This window comes from Podarcis vaucheri (genome assembly GCF_965113315.1).
Source record: "Podarcis vaucheri genome assembly, chromosome: 2".
NCBI classification, from domain to species: Eukaryota; Metazoa; Chordata; class Lepidosauria; order Squamata; family Lacertidae; genus Podarcis; species Podarcis vaucheri.
In genome coordinates, this window is record NC_138760.1 from 64,851,441 (window position 1) to 64,877,168 (window position 25,728).

Below are 25,728 nucleotides of genomic sequence, written 5' to 3' on the forward strand. Positions count from 1 at the left end.
GATATTCAGCTTATCACATGAAAGTGTGTAGGTGTTTTCAGAGCTGGCCTTATTAAAGGGGTCAGATGGGGGGAGTAGAGGGGTAAAGCATGATTCTCCAGAATTTCCATATTAAGCATATGAAAATATGTTGTAATTTTGGATGAAAAATGCAGTTAAGAAGTAAGCATGCTTCTCCTTTATTATATGATTTTGAACCTGCCTCTAATAAAAAACAAAACAAGCTTCTCTAGATCAATTATCTGAAATCATTGTGAGTTGTACATCAATTTCATTATAGTACTTTAGAAGTTTTGGAAGTTTTGTGGCAGAGCCATCCATTGTGGCAAAGTTTTGCAAGGCGAGGATGGATCATAAAAAAATCACAGAAAGGTACTTTGCGATATATGGCCCATTTCACAAAAGGGACATACGTCTCTTCTTTTGGGAGTTCAGCCGTGAAATAGCAGGAGATGTTCAGCTTGAAAAGTATATAAGAAATTGCCATTGAACTATTGGTTAATATTTTAGTTAGCGTGTTCTCAAACTGTGAAATAAAGGTTAGTGGTAGCCATTGTGTGGTTGTTCAATTAGAGGAACTCATCAAAAATAAGAAATTATTATGTAAATTACAAAATTGGGAAGATGCTAATATGAACATTTATACCCATATTTTTCTCCAAAATGCCTAAAGAGTAACCAGGGATTAAAGGAATCTCTACTAATTCTTATTTTTTCACACCTGTACCCTGTTTGCCTTTCAAAAAGCTCAGAACACTTTGCATATGCCATCACGGCAGTCCTAGTAGTGCTCAGGGTCAAACTGCCTGCTTCTGAATACTAGTTAATGGGGAACATGAGTGAGGAGGTTCAAATGTGATGCTCACGCCTTGCTTGCAGGCTTCTATAGGCATTTGGTAGGCCACTGTGGGGACAGGATATTGCACTAAATCAGCTTTTGGTCTGGTCCAGCAGGGCTCCTCCTATGTTCTTAAGCATATTTTCACCAATTACACTTGTGCTTTCAGAACATTCAGACCCTGTATGCTACTAATCCTTAAAACCAGTGCTTGTTTTCCTTAAAAAAATGTTTAGGGGTATTCTCGTTTTCCTACTCATATTGAAATACTGCCCATCAATGAGGCCAAACTTAGATTCACAAAATGTCTAGGGGTATGCATACCGCTGTATCTCCCCAGAAAAAAAGCTTAAAAAGTTAGTTGATTTCACCACTCCAGTGTTATGACTGGGATCTATGGCCTCCCCGCTTGCTAACAATGTTCTCCGCAACTGGTGTAGTGTTTTGTCTAAGACTTTGATCTTTGGTCAGATAAATTCCTGGTTCAGCTCTTCCTTCCACCAACCAATCTTTGGAAAGTTGTTTTCTTTTAGCTTTACATCAGCAATATGGGGACAACAATATTTATCTACATTGTAGGATTGTTGTTAGAATTGCTCTGAAGAATCTGAAGTGAGATAGATGATAGATATAGATAGATAGATGATAGATAGATAGATAGATAGATAGATAGATAGATAGAGATAATAAGCATAGCAATTCTATTTTCTGTCTACAGACTCTAGTTGCCTGCATATCTTTTCTATGAACCACCCTGAGACCTCCGGGTATAAGGCGGTATATAAATTCAATTAATAATAATAATAATAATAATAATAATAATAATAATACCAATGCAACTCCAAACTATGTGTACCCACAGGGAAAAAAATTAAAAAAAATATTGTATTTTTTGCTCTATAAGACTCACTTTTTCCCTCCTAAAAAGTAAGGGGAAATGTGTGTGCGTCTTATGGAGCGAATGCAGGCTGCACAGCTATCACAGAAGCCAGAACAGCAAGAGGGATTGCTGCTTTCACTGTGCAGCGATCCCTCTTGCTGTTCTGGCTTCTGAGATTCAGAATATTTTTTCTTCTTGTTTTTCTCCTCCAAAAACTAGGTGCATCTTGTGGTCTGGTGCGTCTTATAGAGCAAAAAATACGGTATACTGTTGGGAGAATGTTGTTTTATTTTCTCTTCCAGTTGACACCTAAATCACTACTTAAACAAGATTGGGTTTTCTACTTTTGTAAAATTGGTTTTTAGCAGGCACACAATTAATTTTAAAGATCAATGTATTTTTTAATTACCAGCTGTTTGTTTATGCCTAAAGCTAGTATAATTTAAAAACTGTTGATAAATGGGGGTCATGTAAAAGTGGACAAGGATTGATAACTCTGCCAACATCATTTGTATAGCTAAGACTTATACATAAAGTTACTGGACAAAGGAGTATTTAAGTGACATAGCATGGTGTACGTAAGTGATAAAACATGAGATAGTGATCAGAGGACTAACCAACTTAGGCTGCCCCACTAGCAAAAATTCTGTTATATGTAAGCTCCCATATGGGAGTAAATACAGTAGTCAAGGATGGCAGAAAAGGAATGGACATAGGTGGTCGAACTGTTTCTTGGGTATCTATTGACTAAAAATTAGACATGTAAACTTTTTATGATGTAAAAGATGAAGTTCAAACTAATGAACAGTCTATGGAATGAGGTGGCCTTGCATTGCAATTAACAACCCCTGAAAGTAGTACAACTTGTGTGCTTCCTAAATATAATTTCATATTGTAAGAAAAGATCAAATGAAGTATTTTCAGACTTGGCTAAAACCAATTTATTAAAGGCAGAGACACATGAATATGGCAAAGGGGATTAGCTGTGGTTGCTTTGTTTTGGAACTAAAACAATTTGTAAAGCATTTCTGTATGGGTTTCAGTCACAACTCATCCATTTTTTTCCTCCCAGACATTTAGTGTAGACCCGTAATGTGTTGAACTGCATTTTGCTTGTTCTTGTTCTTTTTTGCAGATTTTAATATTGTGCAACATGAAGCAACTGGATGCATAAAAACTGACTCTTAGTGGAATAAAACATTGCCCAGACCAATTTGATATTATTCAAAACTTTACTTGGAGACTTTACTTTCTTCAAATAATACATCCAAATAATACCATACAATATATTGTGCATGTTCGGCACAGGCTCAGCGTCTTATAAACAGACCTAGAAGCAAAGGTCTCTATCCTTACAGCCTCCATTTTGCCTGGAGCTGTATTCACTCTCAGAGAGGCTCATTTACAATCTGGGAACAAAGACTAAAGGCAACTCCCTTGTTTGCCACAAACTTTAATTTTAAAACTGTTCACAGTTAATCTTGTCAGGCTTTTCTGCATATACAGTGGTGCCTCGCAAGACGAAATTAATTCGTTCCGCAAGTCTCTTCGTCTTGCGGTTTTTTCGTCTTGCGATGCACGGTTTCCCATAGGAATGCATTGAAAATCAATTAATGCGTTCCTAGGGAAACCGCCTTCAGACCAGGTCCGGGGACAGTCTGTCCCCGGACCTCTTCTGAAGGCTGGGGGGGGGGACAAGGGCTTTTTTTCCCACCCCCAGCATTTTAAAAAACCCCGGGACAGCGGAGGACTTCTCCGCTGTCCGGACGATCTTAAAATGCTGGCGGGCGGCATTTTAAAATCGCCCCGGACAGCGGAGGACTTATCCGCTGTCCGGGGCAATTTAAAAGCCCCTGGGAAGGCAGGCAGGGGGGACAAAAACTTTTGCCCCCCACCAGCCTTCAGAAGAGGTCCTGGACCTCTTCTGAAGGCGAGCGGGGGGCGAAAGTCTTTGCTCCCCCCGCCTGCCTTCAAAAGGTGTCCCCGCGGCGGCGGGAGGTGTCCCCTGCCCCCCGCCCGGCTTCGGAGCACCGGGAGAAGCGATCTCCCCGCAGCCCCTTGCTGCAAAAGACGTCCGGGGGCAGCGGGGAAGAAGCGCTTCGCTGTCCCCAGACCTGGGGCTGCGGGGAGAAGATCGCTTCTCCCCGCCGCCCCTTGCTTCAAAAGAGAAGACCCGCTGTCCCCGGGGCAAGCTTCGTTTAGCGAAGCAAGCCCATAGGGAAATTCGTCTTGTGAGGCAACTCGAAAACGAAAAAACCTTTCGTTTTGCGAGTTTTTCGTCTCGCGAGGCGTTCGTCTTGCGGGGTACCACTGTATATTCAGTAGTGCACAGCAGTGTGGAGCAGCAGCACTTAACTGGCCTCACAGTGGGTGGGTCACTATTGCTTACCCAGAGGCACAGTGGGAGGAGCAAAGTGGTGGGGGAGGTCAGTGCTGTTAGAATGCAGCAGTAGAGCCAATATGACACTCCTGCTGGGGTGTTTGCACAGCACCAATCTCCCTGTGGCTCCTCCCATTCTCCCAGTAAGTGGCAGCAACTCTGCTGCCAGGAAGTCGAGTAAATGCCATCTGCTTTTGTGTGTGTGTGTCGTTTCATTGGCTGCCAGTAGTTTTGTTCCATAACTGTTTACTCTGAATTAAATGTTGCTTGTTCAGTTATTTTTGTAAATACAGGGATGTTAAATGCATTGGATTGGCAAATAGAGAAACTGACCTTGTTTTTAAACAATCTCTCCTATTAAATAGGCTGTGAAATGGAATACAGTCAGTTTCCAAGAGCATTTTGCACAAAAGATGTTCATTGAATATGCTCAGAAAGTAACTTTTGCATTTCCCCTTGTCCTTGAAAGGGCATATAGCTCAACAGTATTTTGTGTGCTGGCTATTATTTCTGTCTGTGGCGCTTTTTATTAGAGTGGGAGGTTCTACTGGTTTGGCACACCCAGAGTACAGCAACTGCTACAAGATTTGTCTGTCTCCCGACATATGACTCCCAAGAGTGTATCCTTTCTATTTCAGCAGTGCATGCTTTACTTCAGGGCATGGGGAATTTAGCAAATTATGAAAGGTATTCCTGTTGGCATCCATCTGTCTCAAGAGACAATGGAGTGTGCCTCTAGGGGTGAAGCCAAATTGCTGCGTTAGCAGCACCAAAGTGACCTCCTCAGGGTGCAAGCCTAGGCAGTGTGTATGGAGATCTTGGGCTGCCCAAATGCCCCACTGATGTTGTCCAAATGAAAGCATATAGGTATAGGTATTATACCTATTCATTAACTAAACTATCACCCTTGACTTTATTTGCCTATTATTGGTTCCATCAATGACAGACAATATTGTATGGGAGTGTAGGGCTCAGTAGTACAGTGAATACTTTCCATGCAGAGGAAGGACAGTTCAGTCTAGCATCACAATTTTTAAGAAAGCATATTGTGGTAGCAGGGGTAGCAAACCTTGGTCTGACATCTTGGAGAGTTAGTAGCTGCTAGAATCAACATTACTTGCTAAGAAACCTGACTTATCTATTCAACCCTTGTCCAAAAACATAGCTTACTTTACTAACACCTCTGGGTAAAAAGTTGACCCCTTAGAAATAGCTTGTTCTCACTAATTGGAAAATGATCTCATGACTTGCACCTGTGCTGAATCTTCAGCAACAATGGCAGTTAACTAATCAAAAGATACCTCAGCTGTGAGACAGAAGGCTCTCTCTAAAGTTTTGGAAGGTTACAGCTTGCTTGTACCTTGATTGGGTAGGAAGGCTTAGCTCAGTACCTAGGCCAAACTTTCTCTTTTCTTGTCTGGTGCCTCACACTTTGATTTCTGGCACCTCTGGTTATGTTTCTGTGTGGTCCGTTGCTCTGAATGGTTTATATTAGAGCCGGGTAAGTTATCTTTATTGGTTTTTGCTCAGTTTTGGTATTAACAACTATTTCTGTTTTCTCACTGGTACACAGTTTCTTTTTATGCTGCTTTTAAAAAATCATTTTAAATCCATATCTTCAACTCTTGTGTATTTTCTCAGTGAAAGCCTTGGCCCTGAGTCCAATTATCTTGGTCAAACTGCTACTGTGGAGCTTTTGTGGGCCTGAGGCTCAAGGACAGGAAGCCTGGTTTTTAGTTTTGGTAGCTGTGAATCTCAGCTGGTAACATCTGGGAGCCTCCTGGCCCAAACTGCGTTTTACCTTGCAGGGTTGATTCTTGATTCTGGTTACCTGGCAAATGAACAAGGGCTGGTTCCCAGGGTTTGGGGACCCCAGTAACCCGCCCCCCCCACACACACACAGACACACACTGCCTTTAAAGAGTATGATCTACACAGGCTTTTGCCTTGGAGAAACCAAACTGGTAATTAGAAATGTTAAAATAGACCACAGTCCAATAATAGCAAAGGAGTTTAAAGCAATATTTAAATGAAAGAAACCAAGTGCACTAGTAACCCATTATATAGTAATCAGTATGTTGGGAAAGAGAATAAGTATTCACATGTGAAAGTAGCAGAAGGCAGATTATTAGTCAGTTACATTATACAACCCACAGGAATCTGGTATGTGTTTTCAAGCAGGAAACATTGGCCCTTGTGTACATTCATTCTGCCTGAGGAAGTACCAGAAAATCATAAATAACAAAAGGGCATTTCTCTTCCTTAGAAGTGTGAGTTATGGGGTACAATTGCTGTTCACCTTTCACTGCTTGTTGAAAACTTATCCATTCACTCAAGCCTTTGTGTGGACTGATGCGATACATGTTTTAGAAATTGACTGCTGCTGCTTGTTAATGAAATACAGTTGGCTGCCAGTTGTGCAAATATTTAGTTGAGTCCAGCCATTATGTTTTATGTTTGCAAGGAGTCTTTGCCATCTTTTGTGTGGTTGCTTTTCAGTTATTTATAGTGTGTTATCATGTCCCCCTCAGTCCTCTTCTCTCATAAAAGGACTGTTGCCCACATTAAATGTTTTGTTTGCAGGTCATCCCAATGAAAAAAAAAAACCCTGCTGAAAACTGAGAGGATGAGGAAAAATGTGATCGAAATGGTGAGCTGTTGCTCTCCTGCACAATGCTTGAGAGTGTGGTCATACATTTGTATTACTGCGCTTTTGATCCCTGGCCTTCAAGCTGATAAAATCTAGCAGGAGGAGGTTGACTGGATGGATCCAGAATGGGTTCATGCCTTGCTATGGGAGGGAGTTTTGCCTACCACCTTGAAAGAGGTAGTGCAAACTCTCGTAAAGTGGTCCTCCATGGATCTGAAGGTTTTAGAAAACTGCCAGCCAATCTCTAATACTCTATTACTGAGCAAAGTTATTGAGAGGGTGGTGACCAGCCGGCTGTAGGTATGCCAGGAGGAAGTAGAGTATCTGGACCTATTTCAGTCTGGTCTTAGGTCTATTTTTTGGCACTGAAACAGCATTGGTTGCCCTTTGCCAGCATATAGATGGGGAAGTACAACCCTGTTGGTTCTCCTTAATTGCTCCATGTGTTTTCATACCATTGACCATGGCATCGTTCTGGACCATGCCCAGCTGGGACAGCAGCTGTTCCACTTTGCCCGCCTGCCCAGGGACCTGGTCCCTGCAGTACTCTCTGAAGTCCTCTTCGCTTCTGTAGCAGCAGGAAGGGTAGCATTTTAATGATGTGAAGAGAGCTGATGTGTGAATTGATTTAACGTTCCCCAAATGTGATGGCAATAGCATGTTAGTCTATATAGCCTCCTTCTGAAGAGGCTGCCTGGCCCTGAATCAGTTTAATGCTTTGGTTAAAAAGCTTTATTAAGTACCTGCTGGATTTTTAAAATCTCCTTTGGACTGGCATATCCTTGCTGTTACTGTGCACACATTTTTATCATAAAACCAATGTGATTAACTGAACTTCTGAACATTTCTGCTTCTCCCAGAATGAGCTGATCCTCCAGCTATTGCTCAGGACAATTTATTTGGCATTAAAATAGCATTTTATGCTTGAGCAATCCATCTGCTGGGCCCAAAATTAGCTGATTCTGCTAGGTATAGATGAGCAGTTTTATAGCACTCCATGATTACATACTTGGTTTTCAGCCCTGCTGAAACTAGAACAACTGGATGTTTCAACCAGTCTGTCAATTGTGGGTCTACATGCCCCCGCAATCACTAATGTAACAGACGCCTGCAGAAATCCAGGCTTTCTTGTGAAATCAGGAGAGCACTTAAGGACATATATAGGAAACAATAAACAGTGCTCTCTAGGTTAAGTTAATGCCAAGCTCACAAAATTCAAATAGATTGCTGTTCAGACTAAAAACTACAGAGGGGAACAACTTAAATCACAACAAAACAATAGGTCCTACAGTTCAAAACTCTGTGAGATTGTTTGATTTTCTTTTACCTCATCACATGTTAAAACTAGAAAGTGTATTCCCAGAGAGTAAGGGGAAATTTCCATTCACCGCTAAGCCCACAACCTTTGTTTCTACCAAAAAAAACAGGGGTGATATAAGGAAACCAGTAATTATTGTTGGTTCTGCACATTTCATAGCTGATAACCAGAAGTGTAGAGACTGTTGCAAAAGTGTTTAATTGTCCATTTATAACTGGAGTTGCAAGCATTCTGTTTGGAAACCACCATCCATTTCTTTGTGGTAGTTTGCATGATCCTGTGTCAGATTTCTGACCATAGCCAGAAGTGTAACAGGTTCAAGAGCTGTTGCTCCAGTTTCTCTCTGGGCTATCTTATTGTTCCAAATAACAGCTTTGGAAGTGGTGCTGGCTTGATTCTCAGAGTTCCTTAGCTCATCCATACACAGATGGCTGGTGGCAGCACAGGAAAACATGGCATTGGGAAAGGCAAGAGGCAAGAGTGGGCTTGTTCAAGAGCTGCAGTCACAGCCACAGCTTCTCACAGGTGCCATCAAGGCAGCAGCAGTAGAGCAAGTCAGGAGGTGGACTTCTCCAGATTTGTTTCTAGGAAGACTGCCTAGAGCCTTGCTCAGTCGACATTCCCATGGGGAGGATGGTGATAGTCAGACCATGCACTCTGGCTCCGAACTCTTTGGAGAAGGTATATGCAAATTGGTTCTGTACACAGTGTCAGCCTGTACACACAAAGGCTTTGTGAAGAAGTTCAGTTAAATTTGTAGAGGTCAGATCAGCAGACATGATTCACTAACACATTTTCATTATCAATTGTCATATGAAAATGTGTTTGTGTCTGTATATAGATACACACAGATGTGTACCTGTGCACACCCACTCACACACACACTGCTGATCTGGTTAGGTATGTGCTAGTTGTGATAAGCCACCCCAGAAATTCAAAGCCTGGAAACGCTCTGCTCCAAGGCTTCTCCTGTCTTGCTGAAATCCAATTCCGTAAGTCATTTCCACCATCACCACCTCCTACTTTTCCTCCATCTGCCCTGGAGACAGCATCTGTGAATCTATCAGCAGCCTATTTTAGGCAACAAGAAAGGCCATGACAATATGGTCACCTGCTGCCTCTTATTTGGTAGTGACAGCAATGCCTACACAGGTGTCCATGCCTCCAAGGGACCCATTCCTACAGATATTTCGGTGACTTCGGGGGGGCGGGGCGGTTACCGGAATTGTCTTCCCACCTAAAAAATGCACTCAGTTCATTGCCAAAGGATGTCTTTTGTCAATATGTACTGAGTCTCCTTTATGTGGAAGCTTTCCTAATGTGTACTGTTTTCCTAGCTGCTTAAGAATTGCTAGACTGCAGTGTAAATATGCACTGAGAGGGGAGTTTTTAATGTGTATTCGTTTACACAACAGTCAATAATGGTCTTTCATGTCAATTTACATTTAGATGCTAGTAAAACTGGTATTTCTGACCTAATCAGCTGTAAAATCTGCTTCAAAGAGGCAAATAACATCCACTTTAGAAAGCAAATTTAACACCCGCATTTCCCAGATGGCTAAATACATATTTACACAATAGACTGTGAATGTTAATTAGGGGGTCTTGGCCAGACCACCATTGCCAGATTTAATGCCTATTAATATTAATGGCAGTGGTGCATATTCACCTAGAGAACAGTGTTCTTAATGAGAACAGTGACAATTCCAGCCCAATGAAGTTCCCTGGCTGAATGCTCCTTTAGTTACATGGATGTAAATCTAGTTTAATATATTTAATAAATGGGAATAGAATGCAGCATTTGGAAGACTCGTGAATATTTATTATTCATTGTTTACTCAATAATAAGTCTTTGAAGCTCTTTACATAATACAGCTAAAATACATTAAAATGCTAAAAACATATACATTGCAGTTAAAGCAGCATGCTGGCCACCTTAAACCTGAGTTCAGAAACAGCAATAAATAAATAAAGAACTATATAACATGTGAAACATTTGTCAGTACTTTAAATAATGCATCATTCTCATGTTTTAAAAAGTAGTCTTCACAAGTTCAAGTAGTAAACTTGACAGGGCGAAAAACAGTACAGCAATTATAAAGAAACATTTCCCATTTGCAAGAGAGTGTTAAAAAAAATCAGTTTTTTAAATTTCTGCATTATTTTTTAAAAAACAAGGAAACCGCATTGTTTCTTGCAGCTATGTATTCCATGGCATCTTCCCCAGCCCCATTTAAGCCAGAAACATCAGAAGAGAAAGATTTATAATGGAAACATCGATAGAACTCTAGCAGACAGTGCTCAAATACATGTAAACAAAATCTCTTTCTAAAAGGGATGTCTGAATTCCAATTGATTCTAATTATCTGCTAAGAGACACAGAAAAGAAGGAAAGATTAGGGGAGGATGACAAACATCTCTATCCTGTAGTTTCAAAATTTCACAGCTTTTTCATGTAGCAGATGAGTAAAAGAAAGAATTTTTTAAAAAAAATCATTAGTGTCTGCTGCTGATATATTAAGCACACAGAAAGAAGCTAATATATTGAAAGGAAACAGAAAAAAACCCATAAAACAAGTTGCATGTTGACACCATTCTTTTGTGAGATTTAAATAAGACATATGCTATAAAACACAAGCATGTTGTAGAACATTTTTAGTTTGAAGTTGTGTTATTCTTGGCGTGCCATTTAGGAAGACGGTGAGAAACTTAAATAATATTGAATTGAAATCCTACACTATGGTTTCAAAGGATTGACAGCCTTTATTGATCATGCTCAGCAATCTTCTGGGCAACCCTAAGACATGAAAATGTAGACAAGGGAAAGTATAAAATTCAAATTTGACCCCATGGGCCTAGAGACATTATCAAGAGAGGGAAAGACTAAGCTGAATTCACATTCAAAGGAAGCAGCTACTGGCTTCTTTTGGAGGTGATGGCAGTCCGCTGGGGTCCTACAAAAGAGAGAAATATAAAATAGCGAGGAATAAATGTTTATGGTGTTACTTTATATTTCCCTTGAAATGTGAATATTTATGCAAAATGCATTGCTGTAGGTTTTCTGCAAATGAAAATTAAATCATCACACATGTAAGGTGGAAGAATCTCAGGGGCCCACTTTAGCCAAAATACACTCTCTAACAACTTGCCACGCAGACTCAACTGTTAAACCTAGCACCAGAATTTTCAAGGGCTGATTTCTGTCATGTTCTTCCACCCCACATGTATTTTATTGTATCAATGTATATTTGGCATCAAATACAGCAGATGATTTCCTCTTGTAGTAAAATGGTTTTGGAACACTTTGGTCTTTGGGGATCACTGTGAACAAATGTAGCTTAAAGCAGTATTGCATTTATCCATTGAAATGTGCCATAGGAGAAGTACAGCATCATTATGGAACTTCAGACAAAGACGTGTTAGCTATCACACTGGTATGAGGTCTATGGCTAGCTGTTTCTGTTTCTGTTCAAACATTGCCGTGAGTTCTATTGGAAAGAACAAAAATTATTCTGCCCGTTTTCTTCTTAAGTTGTAAAACAGGGGTTGTCAACATTTTGGGGCCATTGGGCACATTGAAACCACAGAATCTGTCAACTGGCATCAGACATACCCTGCAACCATGCACACACAGACTCATTGCAATAAAACTCCCAGACATTCACTTATTGCAACCACTGAAATACGCGCACACACTGCAACTACACATACACTAACTCCCCCTCCCCCAGCAGTGGTGTGGATATTTTCATTCCCCCCCCCAAAAAAAAAAACCACATAATGGGCATAGGATGATCTTCCTGGAGAGGGCAGGTGCGAAAGGGGGAATTACCGTCTTTTTCCATCTATAAGATGCCCCCTATTTTGGGGGTCTCAGATTTAAGAAAATAAGGGGAGATGGCCTAGAGTATAAGGTAAAGGTAAAGGTACCCCTGCCCGTACAGGCCAGTCTTGACAGACTCTAGGGTTGTGCGCCCATCTCACTTAAGAGGCCGGGGGCCAGCGCTGTCCGGAGACACTTCCGGGTCACGTGGCCAGCGTGACAAAGCCGCATCTGGCGAGCCAGCGCAGCACACAGAAACGGCGTTTACCTTCCCGCCAGTAAGCGGTCCCTATTTATCTACTTGCACCTGGGGGTGCTTTCGAACTGCTAGGTTGGCAGGCGCTGGGACCGAGCAACGGGAGCGCACCCCGCCGCGGGGATTCGCACCGTCGACCTTTCGATTGGCAAGCCCTAGGTGCTGAGGCTTTTACCCACAGCGCACCCACGTCCTATTTTTGACATTCTTTTTAAGGAAAAGAACCTAGTCTTACACACGGAAAAATATGGTAATCCAGCAGCAAGGCCGCACCACTTCCCTGTCTAGCGGTGTTGCAGGCAGGTCACATGCTATTACCATGTACAGAGGGGCGTGTCAGTGTCATAGGGGAGTTCCAGCCGCATCACGCCCCCAGTCGAACAATCTGGTTGGCCGTGGGGCATGGCTTACCTTATTTAAGCAGCCACATAGCCGGCGGATCTCCCTCTTGTTCCTCCTTCCCCGGATCTGCTTAATGCTTAGGTCTCTAAAACTTGGTTCATGGGAGGGGAGGTTGTGACCATCACCTGCCCCTCCTCTTTAAGGGTATTCTGTTAAAGGGATCCGGGGGTGCGGCTGTCATCCGAAGCACGGGTATGGGTAGGGCCATGCCATGACCCCATCGGGGACCCTGGGGGAGCTCTCAGTTGATGTACATCAACAGGGCTCCCTCTACTGGTGGTTGACCCTTACTGGACTACCTTTATGGCAGGCAGGAATCGGATATAGTCAGTTCAATTCTAGTGCCTAAGCCAATACCACTCCCATTCTGTAACCAATAAAGTTGTGGCCTTCATTAGCCCATTAACCTAAAATACTGGTGTCCATGTGTTTTATTATTCAACAAATGGGGGAGGGCTCGGGGCCTTGACACACAATTCTCCTCCATGCACACTGCTACAGCAATTGGACTACAGCAATCAGTGGCAGACTTTGGGCTCTCAAATTTCAGCAGCACCCTATGCGACACTAAAATTTGTCCCTCTTGCTCCCTTCTACAGCGTTCTTGTGGCACCCCCTGCAGTGAGGTGCCCAGTGCCACTACATCATCCTAAAACTACCTCTGAAACCATTATTATATTTTTCTCAAGTCTAATTACAGAGGGGAGGAGTGAAGGGGGGAATTCAACCGGGGCGGGAGAGTTCATCCTTCCCTCGCTGAAATTTCTCCTCCTTTGATGCAATTAGTCTTGAATAAGACCGTTATATATTGGCTCATGTTTATATCCTTCCCACAAAAGTTTTGTTTTTATCCTGACCTTTTATATCTTTTTTCTTGTTTTCTCTCCCCCTCCCCCCCCCCGAATGTCTTTGTCTTCCTATTAAGATGCCTTGAGTAGCTTTGTTATTTTTAACATTCAAATATCCTTCTTCTTGTGAGTGGATTCCAGCATACCCCGTGATGTCCACTTTAGGGTAGTTGCGTGTGGTTCTGTTGTAGCCACACTTGTCAGAACCATGCAGGCAAGCAAAATATCACAAAGTATCTCCTGAACAAAGCCTCAAGCAGATAGCTGGCTGTGTCAGTGAATTTTCTAAATCTGAAGGACAGAATATCATAGGGAGTATGCAATCACCAGGGTCTTCTGAAGTTCAGAAAGCGCCCAGGAGATAATGTCATTGGTACACAAAATGTTGTCAGAAGATAATGGTCTCCTGCTGCTAGATTAAAGCCTGGGAAGACTGAGCCCTCTTAGCAAAACTACACACAAGCAGAACCAAGCTACTGATGGTATTTTCAAAGTAGGAGGCATTTATCTTGTAACAACATCCTATTCCATTCACTCTGCTCTTTTGTTGTGGCAGAATAGAAAAGAACTGTGTCATTGTTCAGAATATGCCTTGCTGTTTTCTGATTGGTTCATCTTGCTTTCCAACCTTGCCATGATTCTTGGGCTGCTGTCCTAAGCATGCTTAAATGGATGCTTAAACCCCAATTTAAATCAATAAGGCTGCATCCTTAAACACATGTACTAAGGAGTAAGCCTGACTGAACACAATAGGACTGACTTCTGAGTATACCTATATGGGATTGCACTGTTATTACTGTCTTCCAAGCATTTTAATACTCTACCTTTCTATTTGCAAACACAAATTTATTTCATGTGAGGAACTCAATTCCTCTGAATATGATAAAACAAAAGGCATCTCTCAAACATCTATCCTCTGCTCAGCTGAATTTTATTATCGAGAATGTGTAAATACAAACAACCAAATACCACTGCTTGAAAAGGAATAGCACTGGTGGTACTTTAGTTATTTACAGACTAAATAGGCAGGGCATAGTTGAGTTTGGCAAGGGGTGTTTTTTATATCCAATATCTCCACCTTACACCAAATATTTCAGCTCAGTGCTGATCTGTGCTCTAATCAATCAGCCATGCTCAAGAGTAGATTATTGTTATGCTTTATATACCGTTTTAACTTTCAGGAGCATTTGGTACTAAATCTTCAGTATGCTGCGTTGAAACACTGGATCACTGATGAGCTCTCTTCCAGTGTCACCAGTCTGTAAAAATAACAGGTTGTAACCTTTTAAATTTTGCACAAAAAGGAATATCCCATGACTCTCCTCAATGGAATCATCACACCTATTTATGTATTTCATAAGATTTATACTCTGCTTGTGTTCCTTTCTTTTAAAAAATAAAAATAAAACAGTAAAAATCCATAAAAACAACTCTGTAAATCATTCAAAACAATTTATAGGATCAGAAATTGACTTCATTCTTTTTTTAAAAAAAGAATCAAACCAGAGCAATAACTAACAGCACAACCCTATGCATATTAGCTTGAGGTAAGCCATACTGAACACCGTGGAACTTATTTCTGAGTAAACATAGGATTGAGTTGTAATAATCTAAGCCTGAAATCCTATGCATACTTGCCTAGGAATAAGTTTCATTTAACTCCTTAGGACTACTTCTGAATGGATATGCATAGGATTGTGTTGTTAGACTCAATTTGGATTATCTTCCAAGTAAGGCAGTATTTTTTATTACCACAAGCTGGATTACACTTTGAAGATATGGATAGTAGAAGTACAGTGTTTCTGCTCATGAAGGAGTCCTAATGCTGTTATGTTAGGCTCAGACCAAGTCTTCCTCTACTTTTGTTCTAATCATCATCCTGACTTATTCATTGCCCCCAATCTTCAGTTTTTATATTAGGCTTGTTGTGTTAGGTCAAGACGATTGGCTAGCATGTGTTTTGTTTTGGTTTTTGCCTAATAGTATAACCTGTTAGTGGCTTTTATTAAAAGGGCTTTTTTGCCACATATGTTAGTCAGAGTGCCTTTTGCATATGCTCAGCATAAACCTGTTGTGAGGGAAGATTAAGTGGAAGGTGTTGAATGGAATGTTGGATGAAGTGAGAGTGAGTGACAGGCATATTTGGGTCGGTTAATAAATTATACTTGGTGGGTGTGAGAAAGCCATAAAAAGGACTGGGGGAAAGGAGAAGAGAGATATATAACAGTGTATTTTGTTTCAATTTATTTATTTTATTTTAGGTTTTGTTGTTAAGGGTTAATGCATTCCATCAGTATAATGAAAAATCAGGGGGCAGTAGGTTCTACATTTTTTTTAGTTTAAAAATGTCTCAACAAATAGATTTGAAACTTGCCAGTACAAGAAATGAAGATTTGAGGACTCTCCGTTACAAATTTGAGAAATGGCTTATTCTGAATGAATTAAAGGGTGTTTTTCTTCTACAGCATTTGCCGGGGTTGTTCTCCATAAAAATTTCTTCCTGTGCACTGTGTGCTTTGGAAAATGGGCTGCTGATTTAGGTCAAAAGGAAAGCCTAGTATTTGCTTTCACCTATGAGTTCTGTAATATTAATTGTTATTAAAAATGCTTTTTCCTGGCCAATGTTAGTCAATGGACCTATTATTCCATTGTTGCTAAGCAGCAGTTTTGGGTCAATCTTAGCCTCTGAAGTACAAGATTCTCATAGAATAGGCCTCACTCTTGAAGAGCTTACAGGTCAGGTCAGCCAAGAGGTGAGATGTTAGGTGTGAAAGGACAGGGAGAAGTAATCACAAGAGATGAGTAAAAATAGTTTGCGAGGCATGGAGGAAGAGGAAATGTCTTTAAGGTGCACAGTGGTGGGATTTCTAACAGGCAGCTTAAAGGCCCTGAGGAGTCTTCACCAAAAAAGGAAAAGATTTAGGTGGTAACACTGTGCTGTATCTGCTGAATTTCTTTGTTCTCCATTCCAACTTTTAAAGACCAGCCTTACCAGTGCTGGCCACTACCCACCTACCCTGCAAATTCAGGCCTTATCCTGCACCTTCAACAACTATAGAATATGCAGAAATTGGCTAGAGTGGTTGTAGGGCATGGACACCAACATTGTACTAATTGCACTTGTAACGCAAAGGTTGTGGTGAAGATGGAACTAACTACAGAACTATAGAATACCATACCATATCAATCTTGCCTAAATTGGAGGTCTTTAAGCAGAGGCTTGACAACCATATGTCAGGAGTGCTCTGATGGTGTTTCCTGCTTGGCAGGGGGTTGGACTCGATGGCCCTTGTGGTCTCTTCCAACTCTATGATTCTATGAAATTACACACCTGCAGCTTAGCAGTTGTAATTTCCTGACATTTTGGAGCTTGTGTAAAGATGGAAAGCCCTTAACACAACATATTAAAGCAAAATATTTTTCGTTTATTGAACAAACACTCAAAACTGGAATTCTGCCATACCATGAAGAGGGAGAAGGAATACCAGTGAAGTACAGTGATTGGCCAGGCACATGGATATTCTTTGGGAAATAAGCTCTTTAGGAAACAACTGCCACCTCAAAGGGCCTAACTATTTGGCAATGTGTAATTTCTCTCTCTTCCTCCCCCCCCCCCACAATTGTTTTACCTGAAATGAAAGGCCCTTGTTTTGTTTCTGTTGCCATTACAGTGCAAGTTGGAGTTTCATGCATGCACATCTGGCAAAAACATTGCAGCTCGCTGTGAAGGGCCTTGCCCATGCCTTCCGGGACAGGAAAGTCTAAAGCACAAGGCCGAGAAAACTGGTGAGTTGATCTGTTGACTTTGATATGAAATGTCTTTCTAATTACTTTTGCTGTTGGTATGCTGTCCGGTCCAATCCATATTTACTCTGAAGAGAGATCCACTGAGTTTGGCGAGACTTATTTTCAAGCATATGACTGTTGGATTGCAATCTATGTGGTGGCAATAGAATTACAAGTCCTGGGGCTCTTTTGTTATGGCTTGTGAAGAACGTGGGAAAGGCCTCTAGCCCAAGCATTCTGGAATCCTAGATGAGTGATTTTCAAATACTGAATGGGTCACTGGAGCCTTGCAGTTGAATTAAAATGCTACTGCAAGTTCATGTGAAGTGCAGTGCATCAGAAGAAGGTGGCAGGAATGTGTGTAACAGCTTCGTCAGTGTGGGAACCAGGGGTTGGGCTGTGGAGAGAAAAAATGCAACTTCCTATTGGTAGAACCCTCTGCAGAAATTTTCTGACTTTTTTAGAGCATTTGTCTTTGACTGGTGTTTTGGGACACGCTATGCAGCGAAATCCTATTCATGTCTAGAAGAAAGTCCTATTAAGTTCTGTAGTATAAGATTACATTCTGAAAGTGGGTTGCAGCACTATCACCATGCAAATAAATGTTTGAAAATTAGGAAGTGGGTCACCAAATGCATGTTTCAGCTAAAGGCAGCCCCTGAGTCTACTAAGAGTTAGGTTTACTGTTCTGCATAAGTTCTAAGAACACTTCTTGTTTCTCAAACATTCAGTGTTTCTCACTTTGCGAGACGTCATCAACAGGTGTGTTAAAAAATGCTAACTGGGCGATCAGCAGAGTGGCTAGCCCAGAGACCATTGCAGCATTCCCAGCTAGTGGAATAGAAGAAAACAGAGTGTCCATGTCTATCCTAAGCCTTCACTTATTGCCACCTCCACCAATGGCTTCTGGTTTTCCTCTCTCATGTCACTAATGAGCCTAATGAGGACACATGCCAGCCCTGTTTAGGTTTCCGAATCATTAACATGATGAGGGTTTGTGAGGATGAGCACACTGGCGAATGACCTGTCACTGCCCCTTTGCCCTACATTAGTTCAAAGAATAACTTCTGGGCCGGGAGATTTTTCTACTCATGCAGGTTCCTTGTGTGATTCAGAACCCTGATTTTCCAAGATTCTAAATTGCGCCCTGAAAATTGTAGAAAAGCAACCTATATCTAAAAGGATATCTTTATTGTATTATTATTATTATTTATTGTTTTTTAGTCCCAAGGAAGATGCTATTATGCTGCAGCATTTAATTCGGCTGCTCCTCTTAAAGAATGCATCATTATTTCCCCTGCTCACCACATTTTATCAAATTTTGAGAAAGCATTTTCCATGGTATGGTCACCCAATATTACACATGTGTTTGGTAATCCCTGATGTGGCTGGGATGGTTTTGGGGAAAAACTCACTGATAAATTGCTACATTTTTATTTTCTTTTTTTCTTCTCTTAAACAAATACACATGCACACCCATTGCCTCACATTATCTGCTCTCTCTATGCCCTTTCACATGCCCTTATCAGAGGCTGTATCATATTAATAAATCTCCAGTGACATTTTAAGCTCACAATTTCATTCACATAACAGAATAAATTCTAATAACCGTTAGGTTGATAAATGCAATTTGACAGGATGTACGTATTCAGCAGAGCAAGCTTTTGTTTTGCTTGAATCTCTGATTAGTTAATTCTGCTGTGCAGAGCACATTGTGATGTGTTCACTCTCTTTCTGGAAACACAACTTCTCAAGTGATTGAGACAATAATTATTTTGGAGTTGATTCTCTTAATGACCATCCTGTATGTTACTCTCACAATTAGTGCATGTGTGTAACTGATCTACCCATTTTTCCAATCACTGTACTGCTCTCTTATGTGGCTTGTGGTCGATGCAGGTGTCAAAATCCACACCCATCACGTTTTCCAGGTACTTGAAGGAGGACAACCCTATGCAGTCCAGTTCTAAGATTAGTGGTAGAAATGAGGGCCTTCTTTCCACTCCCACTACAACCAATGTGTTCTGTGGATGCACCGATGCCTGTCAATAATTAAAGTTATGGCCTAGTAATATTCCAAGACTGGGTCCTGCCTCTTTCTTGCCAATCACAATACAAGGGTGTTGCTTATCTCAGCCATCTCACAAAGGTGTCAGTTTTTCTTCTTCTGGCAACCAAGGTAGGCAGCAATAACCAGAAGCAGATTGGCTAGTGGGATGGAGCTACAGCAATAGCCTCCCAGCAGCACTGTTGTGGCTCCCTACCAGAATGGAAATGGTGAAACAGTGAGTGGCACCAATCCAACACTCCTACCACTATGCTCACACAGCCCCAACCACAGCTCTGCCTCGCTCTCCCTTCTTCCAGTAAGCAACAGCAATGCCACTGCTATGAGGCTTTTTCTCCTGCTACACCCACCTCTTGCAATGGAGGTGCCCACACAGATCAATATTGCTGCCTCTGCTGGCTAGGGAAAGCAGATGGCTGCTTCTTTTGAATAACTAAGAACTGTGGCAGTAAGAACTGTAACGAGCATCCTTATCTTTGAGAAGGGCCAGAAGGGCTCAGTGATGGAGTATCTGCTTTGCGTGCAGAGTGTCCCATAATAAATCTATGGCATCCATAGATAAAGCTAGGAAACACAACTGCCTGAAACACTGTAGAACCACTGCCAGTCAGTGCAGACAATATTGAGCTAGATGGACCAATGGTCTGCTCATGGAGGATATATTTCTCTGGCCAAAACTGCTGGGATAAAAAAAAAAACTTGATGAGGTTATTGCTGGTGGTTGTGCAGTTCCTGCATCTCTAACATTGCCTTTGAGACCTAGCCTCTGCCCACTCGCAGTATCTCCCTGATCACACCCACCCACCCACTTATGCACAGAATATTTTATAATGTCTCTCCCTATAAAGCTAGCAATTTGGTGTCCTGCCTGCATTTCTGTTATGTAATTAGCATGGTCCAGTTTGTGCTGAGGTAATGTAAATAGAAAGTCTCTCAGATATTAATTTATTTTCTCAATAAGAGTGTCAGGTACAAAATTCCTTTAACTGAAATTTGCTGACAGGTGATGCAGTATTTCCATCACTTATGAGAAGCTGAATTTGTGAAATATATTCAGACATGACCATATTGCTAAGCAGAAATAAAAGAAGGCAGTGCTGAAACTGGTGCTTCAATAGAGGGATGTTAGTGGGAAACTACTGAACAGAATTACAGTGCCAGAGTTCTGAGCAAAATGGAAGCATGCCTCACCAAACTGCTGCATAAGCTTTCTTAATCCATTTATATGAGTTAAATATATGTAATTTTAAACTTCTAATTTCCAGGCTTCCACTTTGTTCCGCATATGTTCACTTAGTTGAGCACAATTATGATTCTAAGTTAAAGGTATAAAGAAACATTTTATCTCCAGGGTGCTATTAGATTAGTCTTAAAAAAACAAAAACAAAAAATGCCATGTGAATGAAAAACACAGAGAGCAGTATCAGTGTGGCTTACCTGAGGTGGGATCTCAGATGATATTATTGGAAAATGTTTGCGATTTAAGCAACCACCATCTTACAGATCTTTCCCTTCTACTCAAAATTCTATTGTGCAATTTTATCCAGCCCATGTGGCTTCTTAATTCATGTGTTTTTCTAGTGGCAAGAGATCCCACTATAGGAAAGCAGCTAACACAACTCCCAGCAAGGCAAATGGGGCCTGACAGGTGTGCTTTGAAATAAAACATTGCTTTTAGTAACTTAGAGAATCTCCATGGAGCCTCAGATCAGAGAATCAGAGCTTCAAACTTAGGGGTGCAAAACAGCCTGATGGCCGCAGGCCAGTGGGGCAGCAACAGAGGCAAAAGTGGGCATAGGATTAATGTGAATCCTACCTTTGTACAGTAGGCTAGTTTCTATACACACTTACATACCCTTCTCTGTCCTCCAATCAGTCAAGCACATTCCACTTTCACCTTGATGAGAGGTCAGTGGCTCTGGTGGGAAGTGGCAGCTGGATTTGACATCCTTATTTAGAATCTGAATGGATCCACCATCGCAACCTGTGGTATGGCACCTTGGCCATACCAAGTCTAGTGCTGATGGTGCTGCAGAGCTGGCAAGGACACCATGAACCTGACATGGAACACCTGGGATCCACAAGTGCTTCCTGTTGCATGCCAAGGGGTGACAGGAATGGAGAAACAGGACCTTGGACAGTACCATTGCAGGCCATTACTGCTAACATTTGATGTGTGGTGCAGGAAATTTGGTGTAGCTCATTCATTTAGTCTGCAGCTTTCCTGGAAGTAAGGAAACCAGTATGCCCTGCATGAGACAAGATTATATAGCACTGGCCTGATTTAGCTGCAGAGACCTATACTATGAATGATTTGATTGGAGCTAAATTTGTAAAAATTATGCTGCACATCTTTCATGGGTCTCTTTCAGGATCTATTTTGCAAGCCCCATTGAGTTGAATGGAAGTGTATTAGCTGCAGTGCCTGATTGATTACAGTTCTGGTCTGAAGAAGGGTAAACTGGACTAATAATTTCTTTAATAATAGCTCCCTGTTAACATCAGCACCCAGTATCACTAAGGCATTCACATCATAATAATCATTTCATTTGAATTATAAGATGGTAAGAAGGAAAATTAAAGGACGATTTGTCACTGTAATGATATATGATCTCTGCATTGTCTGGTATTCTGCAGTAAAATCTTTGAAGAGACAAGCAAATTGTATTCTTTGGTCCCTGTGTTTTGAAAATTGGATTTTGCTCAGTTCTCCAAGAAGCAAAACCCTCATAGTGATGCTGTATTACAAATGGCATATTTTTAAAGTGAAAGCAAATGTTTAATCCACATTCTCTGCCTGCCTGCCTGCCTGCCTGCTTGTGGCACACAAACTTTGAAGTTCATCAAAACATGGGATCTGTGCTTCATTATTAACAACAGCACCAGGTCTTACAGTCTGTTTTGGTGACCATTTCCAACTCAGTTGTTGAAAGATAAAGTTTTATTTGTAATCAGCTCTTGTTAGCTGCCCTTTCAGACAGTATGCCCCTGCTTCCTGCAACAAATTCAGTACAGGAAATATTTCAGCAAGGCAAGGGAATGAATACTGAAGTTTAAAGCAAGAGTCTGTGGTCATTTAATAGTGTTGGAGAGGTTCTAGTCCAAGCCTATGTGCTAAGAGAGAGTTAATCACAGAGCAGTACTTGCCTCCCTATCTACCCACAAATCAGCACCACAGTGTCTTGCAGAGAGAGAAAATGGAATGGGGCAGGGTATCTCATGAATGACAGTAAATATTATGGAGCTGGTCCAAAGTTCCTTGGTTGCTCTGATCAGTGGCGTAGCGTGGGGGTGCAGGGGGGGCCGGCCGCACCGGGCGCAACATCTGGGGGTTAGGGTTAGGGGGCGCAAATCCACGGGTTAGGGGGCGCAAATTACTTGCCTTGCCCCGGGTGCTGACAACCCACGCTACGCCACTGGCTCTGATTTGGTATTCATTCATTTATTAAACTTTTGAAATTGCCCTTCAACCAAATGGATCCCGGGGCAATTAACAAGATGATAATGAGACACCAACTGAAAAAAAAGTTAAACAAATTATTGAAACAACACTGCAAGATATAGCAGCAAACATAAAATGGAGCTTAAAATCCACAACCTTCACAACACTGGACATTCTAACCAGTTTTCATCAAAAGCCAGATGGACAGATGTGTCTTGATGCATTGTCAGAAGCCCAGGAAGAAAGAATTCCACAGCTAGAGTCACTACAGAGAAGGCCCTGTTCTGTGCAACCACATAAGGGACAATCCCTGCTGGTGAGAAGAGAAATGCCCCTTCTGCTGATCTCAGATCTAGATAGGGGAAGGTGTTGTATCAGATCCCAAACTAATGTGACCTTCTTAAATTGAGCCCAGTAGCATTTAGCCAGCCAATGCAGATATATCAAAATAAATGTAACATGATTCCACACAGATGTGCTAGTCAGCATCCTTACAGAAGAATTATGCACTACCTGAAGTTTTTGGAATGTCCTCAACCCCACATAGAGCATGTTGCAGTAATCTGGATATTAGAGTGCTGAGTAAAGACTCCTCAGGCTTTGCAGATCCAGGGCCCACCTTATCATATTTGTGTCTCTAAGTCCTCTGCCATTATGGAAAAATGAGAGTTCTAGAGAGTTCTTCATGTGCCACTGGAGGGAAGCAGATGAGCATCACTGAATAAGTCTCTTACTGGCAGTGTTGCAGCTTCTGTTGAACTACTGTAATAGCAATTAAGCATCAGAATAACTTAATTTGCCATTGGTATGTTTGTTTTGTAAGGCTATAAAATTGGCACAAGTACAAAGCTACAGTTGTAGTTTTGCTGTTTTCATTTTCTTTTGTTTCTCACAACCTTTTATCACAAGGGGAACAGAATGTGTATTACAATAAATTTCACAAGCATCTATTGTTATCACAACTTCAGTTTGAGGCACTAGGCAAAACTTCTTTTTTTAAAGCTCTCTCGAGCTCTTAAATAAGTGACATTTCAGTTCCATAAAGTTAGCGTATAATACAAGAAGGGGCAATACTGTAAATTAAGCGATGACCCTTAAAGAAGAAACAGCTGGCAATCCCAAAGGAATATACCTTGGCAAGTGCTGAATTTTAAAATGGCAGTCAGTGTACTCGGCAATCTGTTTTTATGCCCTTCTGTAACCTCTGTCACCAGACTAACCTATAACAGTACTTCCTATGTCTTTCTAACTTTGCATTCTTTAGCGTGTCTAGGTGGTATTATACTATACTTTTTAAAAATACCAGTTTCTGTGTGTATTTCGTTTGTCCATGGATATATGCAATAATTCAGCAACAGCGGTCTTTACGACATAACATTTATGTGACTACAGCAACAGCAGTAAGTGGCAATGGGGCAGTTTCCTCCATTGCACCTGAGAGCACCAGTTATGGGGGTGCAGGACAGGCCATGTGATACATACAGCTCTGTCCTCTGACAAAAGAGTACATCCAGGGGGTTCAGGAACAACATTCAGAGGGCAGTGCTTGCCACCTAGCCACTACTGTCTGAGATGGTTCCTTACTCTGCCTAAAGGTAGGCCCAGTCCAGCCCCTTCCTGTTTTAATTCATATCAGGAAAATGGGGGGAAAGAGGCATTTGGGCCATACAAGTATATGGCATACCGATCTTCCAACTTCCTTTCTGAAAGTCCAGTCATTGTAGAATAATGCAAATACAGCTTATATTGACGACTTCCCCTCTAAATGTTACACACTAAAGTGCACATCCTGTTCACGGTGGAGTGACTATCCTATTGTTTCTGCTCAACTACCTGCCTTCTCCTCTATTGAGTAACAAGTCAGCTACATTTTATGAGCTAATCAATGACAGTTAACTCATTTCCATTCAATTTCAATGGAATTTCTTTAATCAGCATTATTTACCTAACATCCATCAGAATATAGTAAGTGGTTGTGCTGTATTTCAGAACCAAGAGAGAAAAAATTTCCCAGACATGAAATCGAAATGTCATGAGCCTGAATGCTGCAGGATGACATAAACCTTTAGGACTTCTGCTCAGAAAACTTTGACAGCCCCTAGAACAACAGCTTTATCTTTCTTTTTTTAAGAAGGAATTATAGAAAGGAGGAAGAGGAGCCTTCAAGAATCTATACATTCAAGTAACCTACACCAACTCAAGCTAATTCCCCTTTCAATACCATTATTGTAGTGAAGAACTGTAAAGCAAATTTCTGAACAGCCAGTGCTTGGACCACAGTTTTAAATCAAAAGAGCTTTAATAATCAGTATGACTCAGTAACATGAGTGTTATGGCAGCCACCTGTCTTTCACCTCAAAATGCCACAAAACCTCTTAACTGTAAGTCCCCACCCAACTTTCCTCATGAGTTTTGGAGATTTTGCCCTAAAGCCTCCCTAAAAGCTCCTATTAATAATGTATTTGAGTCATATCTTCAAAGGACACCCTACAGATTTAAACAGCGGCCCTTCTATTATACTGTTTTGGCATATATGGGCTGTTCATGGCTTTCCAATTTTCTCTTTACCTCACTTTTTTACTATATTGACTCACATTTGAACATAATTGTTAGAGACTATGCAGAGACCTAAGAATGAAGCTCAAGGTCTTGGAAATTCTTATAGCTTCAGTGGGGTACATTTTATAAAAAATGGTTCCCAATTCCAGCACATTATTAATGCTCTTCATGCAGCTGTAACTTTGTCTGTGCCTGATGCGGCACTCACCGATATTATACCAAATTGTTGGCAGATCATAATGCTAATTTGAAAACAAATGCTTTAAATGCTCTTTCTCTAAGTATGTGCCATTGTATGTGTTTTATTCTGGAACACTGGCTGCCTAATAAGCTTTATTGCATTTCGAAGCATAAACCTGGAATTGATCCTGCTCTTTGTAATGCTGTTTTTCCCAGAGGGGATATTAATACTTTACAAAAAGAAAATAAATTAAAATAGGTTTGTTTACTTTCAACAGCCCATCAAAGGAGCTGTTTC

General features: G+C 41.2%; 1 protein-coding gene across 1 annotated transcript in view; it reads left to right on the plus strand.

Moving 5' to 3' along the window:
• SPOCK1 (SPARC (osteonectin), cwcv and kazal like domains proteoglycan 1) overlaps positions 1-25,728 on the plus strand; it is a gene marked incomplete at its 5' end in the record, with an annotated part of 409,034 nt that overhangs the window by 307,748 nt on the left and 75,558 nt on the right. The window contains 1 exon segment of the mRNA XM_082211637.1: positions 17,067-17,181. Within this exon segment, the coding sequence (XP_082067763.1) occupies positions 17,067-17,181 (115 nt within the window).